Source organism: Aphanomyces astaci, assembly GCF_000520075.1.
Source record: "Aphanomyces astaci strain APO3 unplaced genomic scaffold supercont1.99, whole genome shotgun sequence".
In the NCBI taxonomy this organism is placed as follows: Eukaryota; Oomycota; class Saprolegniomycetes; order Saprolegniales; family Verrucalvaceae; genus Aphanomyces; species Aphanomyces astaci.
In genome coordinates this window covers 14,372-23,588 of record NW_009798362.1, presented here as the reverse complement: position 1 = coordinate 23,588, position 9,217 = coordinate 14,372, and the positions used below count along the sequence as shown (strand labels likewise).

The 9,217-nt window shown below is 48.5% G+C and overlaps 2 protein-coding genes across 7 annotated transcripts in view; both read left to right on the top strand.

Annotated features, from left to right (window-relative positions):
* Nucleotides 1–1,072: 1,072 nt before the first annotated feature.
* H257_17130 (hypothetical protein) lies at nt 1,073–2,569 on the top strand. The gene is made up of 9 exons (XM_009845802.1): nt 1,073–1,253; nt 1,310–1,359; nt 1,426–1,491; nt 1,549–1,633; nt 1,694–1,903; nt 1,967–2,121; nt 2,179–2,338; nt 2,385–2,438; nt 2,503–2,569. Exons 1-9 carry the CDS (start codon nt 1,173–1,175, stop codon nt 2,545–2,547), a joined length of 906 nt encoding a protein of 301 aa, XP_009844104.1. The 5' UTR covers nt 1,073–1,172; the 3' UTR covers nt 2,548–2,569.
* A 670-nt stretch (nt 2,570–3,239) lies between these two features.
* Nucleotides 3,240–9,217, top strand: part of H257_17129 (hypothetical protein) — an 8,206-nt gene continuing 2,228 nt past the window's right edge. For 2 of the 6 annotated variants that reach the window (XM_009845796.1, XM_009845798.1), the window contains exons 1-14: nt 3,240–3,724; nt 3,773–3,897; nt 3,978–4,232; nt 4,499–4,907; nt 4,963–5,157; nt 5,212–5,249; nt 5,627–6,229; nt 7,002–7,476; nt 7,582–7,730; nt 7,790–7,870; nt 7,938–8,052; nt 8,364–8,465; nt 8,551–8,697; nt 8,775–9,032. In XM_009845796.1, coding sequence (XP_009844098.1) covers nt 3,319–3,724; nt 3,773–3,897; nt 3,978–4,232; nt 4,499–4,907; nt 4,963–5,157; nt 5,212–5,249; nt 5,627–6,229; nt 7,002–7,476; nt 7,582–7,730; nt 7,790–7,870; nt 7,938–8,052; nt 8,364–8,465; nt 8,551–8,697; nt 8,775–9,032 — 3,358 coding nt within the window. In that variant the 5' untranslated portion in view covers nt 3,240–3,318. Of the gene's footprint in view, nt 3,898–3,956; nt 4,233–4,498; nt 4,908–4,962; nt 5,158–5,211; nt 5,250–5,626; nt 6,230–7,001; nt 7,477–7,581; nt 7,731–7,789; nt 7,871–7,937; nt 8,053–8,363; nt 8,466–8,550; nt 8,698–8,774; nt 9,033–9,217 lie in introns of those variants that run through there. The other 4 variants (XM_009845799.1, XM_009845800.1, XM_009845797.1 and 1 more) reach the window with 2 other exon arrangements.

Below are 9,217 nucleotides of genomic sequence, written 5' to 3'. Positions count from 1 at the left end.
GCTAGGTTAAATATCTATTTCTGGACCAATTCATCACAAAATTTGAATCTGAGACGTAGAATTTCTTCACCACATTGAGATCTGTCGATTATACGTCTCAATTTGCTGCAATTTTGAGTAATGAATATGAAATAGAAGTCAGAAAATTTTGTGAAAACTGTAATCAATAGCTCTTGACACGGTATAGGGTAGTCGTTTTCCGGTGCTTGGCATACTAACTGTTCGGAGTAATACACGGTATAGGGTAGTCGTTTTCCGGTGCTTGGCATACTAACTGCTCGGAGTAGGACAGTATGTACACATGTCGCGCTCTCGGCAAGTGTATGCTTGGCTTCCTCCCTTTCTGTCCCTCTCAAGCAGTCACACACCTCTGGTTTTCGATAACTTCAATGACCGTCAAATATTCATAAACGAGGCGTACGATTTCATACTTCAAGTAGTTATTAATCACCTGTCAAGTTGCTCGCAACACAAAACTAATTTCAACGTTTAAAGAAACTGCTCCTTTTTATGAATACTCCGAGTACAGTATTGTCAAGTGGATTCGAAATTGGAGTCGGGTGCTGAATCGAATGAGCTGCACTAAATCGGCAGAGAATCGATCGACCAATCAAATCATAGGATACTGAATTTCATGAACCAATCAAATTCAAACAGATCCAAAGCATTCGTCATTTTTGAAAGGACAGTGCAATGCAGTACTCGCCGCCTGCACACCACTACAACACGCGAAGCTTCCCTCAGACAGCCGTACAAGTTGCGCCCGGAGATCTTCGTCAAGGAAACCGTGTGTGCTTGTGACCACAACGGAAAACGATGTCCTACATGTCGAATGGTGTTAAAGTTGAATTTACTATCTTATACTGTTAATAAATGCTATATTATTCCATCCGTCTGCCGATTTCTTGCCATTTCGAGAATCTGCGTGAAACTCCAAATTTGGACCAAATCCACAATAGTAAATCGCAGTGAATTCTGCTTGAGAGTGTTGAGCCTGGCAAAGTGAAATGATGTTCAATTATTCGTTTAAAGAGGCAAGTGTACCTTTGAATATGAATATTTTGGGATTTTCCAGTCAGTGAGAGTGCGTGCGACCTTGCGGCAATCGAGAAGCACGAACCGCTCCGTCGCGACGTGCCTCCTTCTTCGTCCACGACACAAGCCAACAGAATATGGGAAGTGCACGTCTCCCTGGAGTCGACCGCTTGATCGGGTCCCTGGCCACAATCGGGGTCGGCGTCGCCTTGTATCTCGTATGTACAGTGTCTTACCACCATAGCGTGGCCTTGACCTGATGATGCATGTACAGGCACATCAGTTCCTGCGACCCAAGCCACTCACGCTGGACGAGTATTATAGGTAGACACACACACAAATTATTTCCCTTTCTTCCCCGTGTCAGCAAAGCACCATTGCACTCGACAGGCAAAAGTACATTGACCCCAGTACGCTCGTGGGACACAAGGGGAGTTGCGGGTGTGGCAACTTGACGTACGACTCGTATCCCCCAATATTGCTTTCCCATGTTGACAAACGCTTCCCATGTAGATTCATCGTCCTAGCGCCGCGGTCGCTGTGCGCGTTTGACGACAGCAACACGTTTCCGTCGAAATTGGGCCGCATTCCCGTGCTGGTACCTTGCCAATGTGGTTCGTTTTATTGTCCCTCACGACTCAAGCATTCCCTCCACTAGCTGGCGCCCATGACACACCTCCAAATGACGAGTAACCACACGGCCACGGACGTCGCCGTGTATTCGCACGAAGTGTCGGCAACCTACGCCACGCAACATGTCTTCTGCAAGCAATGCGGCATTCATCTCTTCCACATGGAGCTCAACCGGAACGACCATGTTGCGATCAACGTCTATGCTCTCGAGACCGACTACATTGAGGACCTACGCGTACGTAATCGCTCGTGGTCATGTGTAGCTTACGTGTATATGCTAACATGTACTCCTGTTTAGGTCGTGTTTGTTCCCAAGGGGGCATTTCCCATTTTTCAGCGCGTGCCTTCCTCAGCCATCACGGACGACGGGGAAACTTTCCCCGCGCTGCCCAATGGATCGTCGTCCAAGCAACGACCTGGAGCGTTGCACAAGCAGCACAAGGAAAATGCATCGTACGCCTTCAGCTTTGGTTGCTCTACATGGCGTTCATGCATGTGGTGGGGTTGTAGAGAATTTGAAAAGCAATTGATGTTGTGGGCACAACTGGACCCCGAGTCCGCGACCGACGACGTCGCGGCGCTGCCGCCTGTCCACGATGAGGATCCTGCCCATGTCGATCCCGCCAGCACTGGGAAAATTCCCGATACACATCCCGTGACGCTGGACAAGGTGGACGAAAAATGAGGAATTTTCCCATGTTGACCTGAAGCTATAGATTCCCGAGCAAGAACTCGTGCGTATGAAGTACCAGCTTCAATATTATTTGCAGGTACAGTACTTGATGCATTCTCATGCGATATACGAAGCATAGTCTCATCGACCTTTGGTCGTAGCGCCATTTAGAAACTAGCCAAACTCAACCCTCGTGCAGCGTGTAACATGAAGCTCATTCGTTTTGCATGTGTGTTTGCGCATCTTGCCGCTCCAGACTATCTCCACCCTGTCGAATATGGCGTACATGTGTGGGGTGGGTCGGGTGCTTGCCTCTAGTATGGTGCACTCCATTAGTACTTTTTCCAACCGTATTGGCCAAATCGGAGAAAAACACTTTACGACTTTGAAGTACCGTATAGTGTATATGTATTGCGACAGGTGAAATTTCACAACCGGCCGACACTCGTTCTCAAAGCGTTTTTAATCCATTGCGTCATACAAATTTGAAGTATATTCAACCATATGGACAAGTAAATATCAGTTATTACAAGAAAATTATCAGTTATTACAGGAGTCGCAATAGATTAATCCGTCGCAATACATATACACTATACGGTAGTAGTATTGTTTAACGTGTGTGTTAACTTTGAATTTGGACACGTTAAACACTACTAGTATTTACAAATACGTTTTGAATATCGAGACGTTAAACCTCCGGATAATCTGTACGGATACAAACTCTCCATACCGTTCATCAGACATTGAGGATTGGCTATAATTTACCCAATCGAATTACGTGGTCGATATTCCAACTAATCAAAGTATTCAATTGACAATTGAATTTCTGCAAATGGCTTCCACTGCCTTTATTTTCGGCATTATTTCAATATTTCTAATTAAAATAATCGTTGATTGGCCAAAACAAACAGGTATTTTTCTTTTTTCGCAACTTTGTTTCGTGAGTCGGACAGTTTAGCGCAAGATATCGTCGATTGATGCACCTTCCCGTGGTCGTGTGGAGCGACAGCTCATTGAAGGCGCTAGGACTGACGTTCACGACGTCGACAATAGCTGCGCCCCATGACGATGCATCCACCGTCATGGTTTGCGGGACTCAGCAGGGCACACTGCTGCTCTTTCGATCTTCGTCGGCCATGACATGGCAACTGGACTGCCTCATGCTTCGCCACACCGCGCGTATCGTCGGGTTGGCAACAGCTGTGAACGAATGGGGAGAGTTCGTGTGCGTAAGTGTCGACGTGCATGGCTCGGTAGGGGTTTGGTTGCTTCGCGACGGGCGTTGCTTGGATTGGAAGTCCAACCTTGTAGCGGAACTGTCGCCGTTGTTGGGCCTTCAAACGTTTTGCAACCAGCGGTATGCGTTAGCTTATGGGGATCAAGGTGAGGTAGCTAAATAGATATACGCGTCTCTTCACGTCCATCGCGTAGGTCGGATGCTCGTGCTGGATACGTGGACGTGCGCAACACTGGCATGCCTTGGCACCGGATTCGAACAAGGCCGTCGTGACGTCGGCGTCGGGGAATGTGCCTACGGCAAGGACAAATCCCATCAGGTACTTGTATAAAACGTCCCACCGAACGAGATTCCTTCCCATTCTGTGTGCATGTGTCATACATATCCTCGTGTTTGCAGATCGATTCCAAGGTGTGGGTATTGGGCACGGAAGGGCTGTGCAAGTTGTACAACTGGGTCCAGCCGATTTCTACGTCTACATCGTCCTCCATTGACGTACCTGGCGCCAATGCGCCAGCATGTGCGTCGTATCTATGGCAAGAAGACTCTTCCTGGATCATCTCATGGGCGACGGATACACTCGACATGTCTTGCATCCACATGCAAATCAACCCCCAGACCACGTTTGTGGACCGATCGCACTTTCCCATCCACGTACGTCGCTATTTTCGGGTCGAACCAGACGTTTATGACTACCCGTTTTGGTCGTGAATGTGTGTGTATATTGTACTTTCGAGTGAAATTTCATTGTGTTGGAATTTAAATTGATTTGATTGGCTACTTCAGATGAGCTCAACATTATTAACCAATCAAACCCCATTTCTCAATGAAATTCAACCAATCCGATCGATTGCGGATCGGTTTCGTCAATTCGATTGCACCCTCTCTATCAAATCGACAATATTTCGTACCCCTTTTAGGTCCATTTGAGTCCGAATGCATCGCTAGTGTTGTTGTTATGGCGCTTTAAATTTGCCATTTTCCACCGCACGTGGCTCGAACCTGGCCACGACACGCGCCACCACGTCCCTACCCGCACCACGTTTTGTCTCTGCGACGACGTTGAGTTTGTCGACGGATGCTTCACGGACAACCACACGATCTTGCTTTGGACTAGTCAGAACACGTTGTACTCGTTCCCGGCCGTCGTCTGTGATAACGTCACCGCCCAACTCGGTCAAGTGTTTGTGTTTCAACCCGTGGATGACACGGAAGTGCCGCAGTCGGTCGCGTACCCCCTGGCGCGGGTCGACGTGCCCGCGGTACCCGTTCTTGTCATTCCCGACTGCCAGTGTCCCCGCGGCGCGTCCCTATTTTCGTCACTGCCAGGTATATACATGTGTAGTACCCTATTTTGTCACGACGATTGATAAGGTAATCCTAGGACATGTCACTACCCTCACAACTGAAAACCATGACGTGATCATATCGTTTATTGGATCGTGTGGGTGTTCGCTCCTGTGGCGGTTGTCATCGTCACCAACGGCCATCATCGTCACCCCCTTGCCATCGTCACCAACACTCGGTGACGACAACGAAGACGACAACCTCACTCTGTCCCATGCCATTCTGGACCACGGTACTACTAGTATTACTAGTCTTGTGGCAAAGTGCACAACCCAAGAGTGTGTAGGGACGTCACCCGACGCGCCGTTGTCGACGCCTTTGCTCGTACGTCCGATATTGTCCTTCTTTTACCCAAATTTGGACTTTTTGTGTTGATTTTCGCCAAATCTATCGATCGGTTGACATCTTGTATGTAAAAATCGTCCAGTGTCACACTAATTTCAGTACCACAGCTAATTAGATGTCGAATTTGTCCAAGGGAGTATTTGATTGGCCACTTGAATTGTGTTCTGGGTTTTGATTGGTCGATCGATTGTCTGCCGATTTGGTGCTGCTCATTCAATTGAGCACTCGAATTTTGAATCGACTCGACAATAAGACTACAACTACATAGTACTGCTTGACGAATCCCAACAAGTCACCATATATATATATATATATATTTACTAGTATTAACTGAAGGATATTATCCTTGCACGTAGATCCACGGATACGCCAGTGGTCGGTTGCAGTTGCATGCTTTGGGGGAATCCTCCCCTGCTAACATCTCACAGTCCCAAGCATCGTCGCCGATGACGTTATCCCTTCCGGATACTGTCCCCAGTAATCATATCACCGCCCTCGCTCATTTGAGCGGCGTCACTCGCGTCTCCAAACACGCGGCCGCCTTGTACGAAAGCTACGCCGACAGCCCCACGGCCGGCAGCAGCACCTTCCACGCTGCCAAACTCGCTAAAATCTCGACATTGCTGCATAAACTGCATCATCACTCGCTCACACCACGGGCGACGTCCACTTCCACCACCAAGCAAGCGACGTCGGCCACCGCCCCCCCCGCCTCGTCATCGTCGGCATCCGTGCCCTTCCACCCGCCGTCGCCACCCCGAAACCCCATACAAAGCCGTGTGTGTCTGGTGTTTGCGGGCACGTCCAGTGGCCACGTGGTGGTGTCGCAGCTGCAGCCACGTGTGTCGTGGACAGTCTTGCGGTCGTTTCGCCGCCATTCCCAGCCAATCACGGGTCTCTATGTGACACCGAGTTGTCATGGCACGACCATCGTCGCATCTGTGGGTGCGGATCGAAAGGTCAGTTTGAAGACCAGTCGAGTAGTTTTCCCTTTGCACTTCAAGTTCACGTTGCGCTGCAATCACGTGGCGTTTTGAAGTGTGCGGTGTGAATCCAATGTGCACTTCAAGTTCACGTATCACGTACATGTCCCATGTACCGTTGATCCGCGCAGTCTGTTTGAGTTTGTTTGTAAGGTCTAACTTTGTAACTTTGCACTTGAAGTTCACTTTGTATAGTCATTGCAAATCACGCGGTGGTGTTCAGTGTATGTATACTACATTGAATTCAATGTGTGGTACTTCAAGTTCACTTTGCACTTGAGCTCACGTTTCCATGTTGATGGTTCGCGAGCGCTTTTTCGTGTTCATCGTGACAGTAGTATCGTAGCTCGTTATAATCTTTCTACAAGATGTAAACATGGGTGTGTTGTTGTTCAGTACATATATACGCAAAAATCCCATATTGTAACCCTTTTACCCAAAATATGGTTGACTTTTGGGCTGATTCTTTGCCAAATCTATCGATCGATATCTTGTTTGTACTGATATATTTTGTATGTAAAAAGGTGTCCAGTGGGGATTGGTATTACACTAATTAAAGTCACACACTAATTCGATGTTGATGATGGTTGTTTCCGGCAATTGGATTGGCTAAATATATCCTTCTGCCGATGATTCTTGTGTACATTTATAATTTGGTTATATCGATTCATTTTTCATTCTCCATGTCACCCTAGTTTTAGAATATAAACACAAAACCATATTGCGTCCTTTCAAATGCTGGACGTAGGTGACGGTATACGCTGTACACCAGCATCACCATCCTGCCGACCAAACTTCCGACGGGCTCTCGGTGGACGTGGTGTTGGAGTGCGTGGGGCACGCCGATGCCGTCGTCCACGTTGAGTGGGCGTTTGAAACCAACCACGTACTGGTCGAATGCGCCGACCGCATGATATACATGTGGAGTCTCACCACGGGCATCTTGGAGCGCATTGTGCCGCAGGTGATGGTGCGCCAGTCCACGTACTACCACCACCAATCGCCGCCGACAAGTCGACGCTCGACCCATCTGCGACACGTGCACGTGTTTCCCTGCGATATCGAGGCGTTTGCCAAGACAACGTCATCAGTATCTTGTTTGCCTTTGTCGACTGGATCTACAGCTCGGATCGTCCTCAACGATCACGTCACTGCGCTGTTGGCGTATTTGCTCACGTGGCATGACGATGTCCACATTGACCAACTCGTGCACGACACGTTGGGTACGATTTTGGTCCTGTCTACGGGATCGTGATGACGACGTGGTCCATATATATATGATATGTCATCGTATGGATTGACTGATGGGCAACGTTATATACAACTAGGGGTGCGAGAGCCGTCCTTGGCCTACAGCATTGCCATCTCGGGGGTACAGGATGCCATCACGGTGCCCCTGCCTCGACCGAGTCAACACCCGCATGCAACCAAGTGGCAGCACTCTGCCCACCTCACGGCGCAGTTGGCCCTGGCTCTGGTTGATAACGTCATAGACGACGACGACACAACAGGATCTATTCAAACTCGTGCATGTAGGTGACCATGTGTACCAGTGTGATGGACATGACAAGCCAAGAAGACCAAGTGCTGTGGAGCCAGCTCATCACCCAGATTGCCGTACAATAACTATATGCGTCTTCGACTAGTAAAGAGTGACCAGTGCTTTCACTGACGGTGCCAGTAGGTGGTGCTACCAGAACGCATTCCGCATTACAAGGAGCCGTCACTGGAAGCGCTGGCCGAGTTTGGGTTTCACGAGTGGGAAGCCAGCCAAATGGCATCTCGGTTGCTCCTGCACGGTATATTATAGTACTATATTATTGTACTTTTGAGTGAAATTTCATTGTGTTGTGGTTTTTCGTTGGAGTTTAAATCGATTTGATTGGCTACTTCAGATGAGCTCAAAATTATTAACCAATCAAAACCCATTTCTAAATGAAATTCAACCAATCAGATCGATTGTGGATCGGTTTGGTCGGCGCGATTGATTCGATTGCACCCCCGCCTCCCCAAAATTGTACTATCAAATCGACAATATAAGTCTATGAATTTTTTGAAAATATCTTTTTTCCCCAAGTTCCGACTTGATGTAGTGCGTGGGTTACTGTAGGGGTGATCAAACGCCTGCCAGAAAACGTCCGCAGCACCCGAGCCGCGGCGTACATGACAAAGTTCCAAGTCGAATTGCAGCAAATGGACAAACGCCCTGGAGGTGTATATATCTATCCGTTGTTCAACATGATATATATATATTCTGACACAAACAATAATATATGGTATGACTGACGTTATCGCAGGATGGATGACGTTATCCATGGGCGACGTGGTGACGCGGTTGGGGTCGTATTTGGTCGTGCTGAGCATCCTGGGGACGTGCTTTCCGGGGGAAATCTCGCCGTCGTGCGCGCGCCAAGTGTGCGATGTGTTGGTCGCGTGTCTCCACGGTACATACACTCGTTCGTTTACATACACACTCGTCATTCTTTATAGTTGCTCTCAAACTTGGTTGGAAACTCAATAGGACCGAGCCACGTGGCGATCGTGGCGGCCGAGTTGCTGGCCAAAGGGCTGCTCTTGTTTCGTCCGCATTTGACCGACGTCGGGCAGCTGGTGCTGCAGCTGATTCCGCTGACGTTGGACGATGACGTGGCCAAATCGCGGCTCAAACAGGCGTCCATGCGGCTGCTCGTGGAAGTCGGCACCTGCGAAGCGTCGTTCGTGTTGACCGTGCTCCAGCAAGAGATGAACGTCAGCGACCGATCGATTGCGTACCGCGAAGGTAGGACGGACGGACGAGACCAGATCACGTTTGTGATCACGTCACGATTAAGTGCTCATATCACTTTTCAATTTGGTGCTCATATCCCTTTTCAATTTGGTGCTCATATCACTTTTCAATTTGGTGCTCATATCACTTTTCAATTTGGTGCTCATATCCCTTTTCTGTTTGGTGCTCATATCACT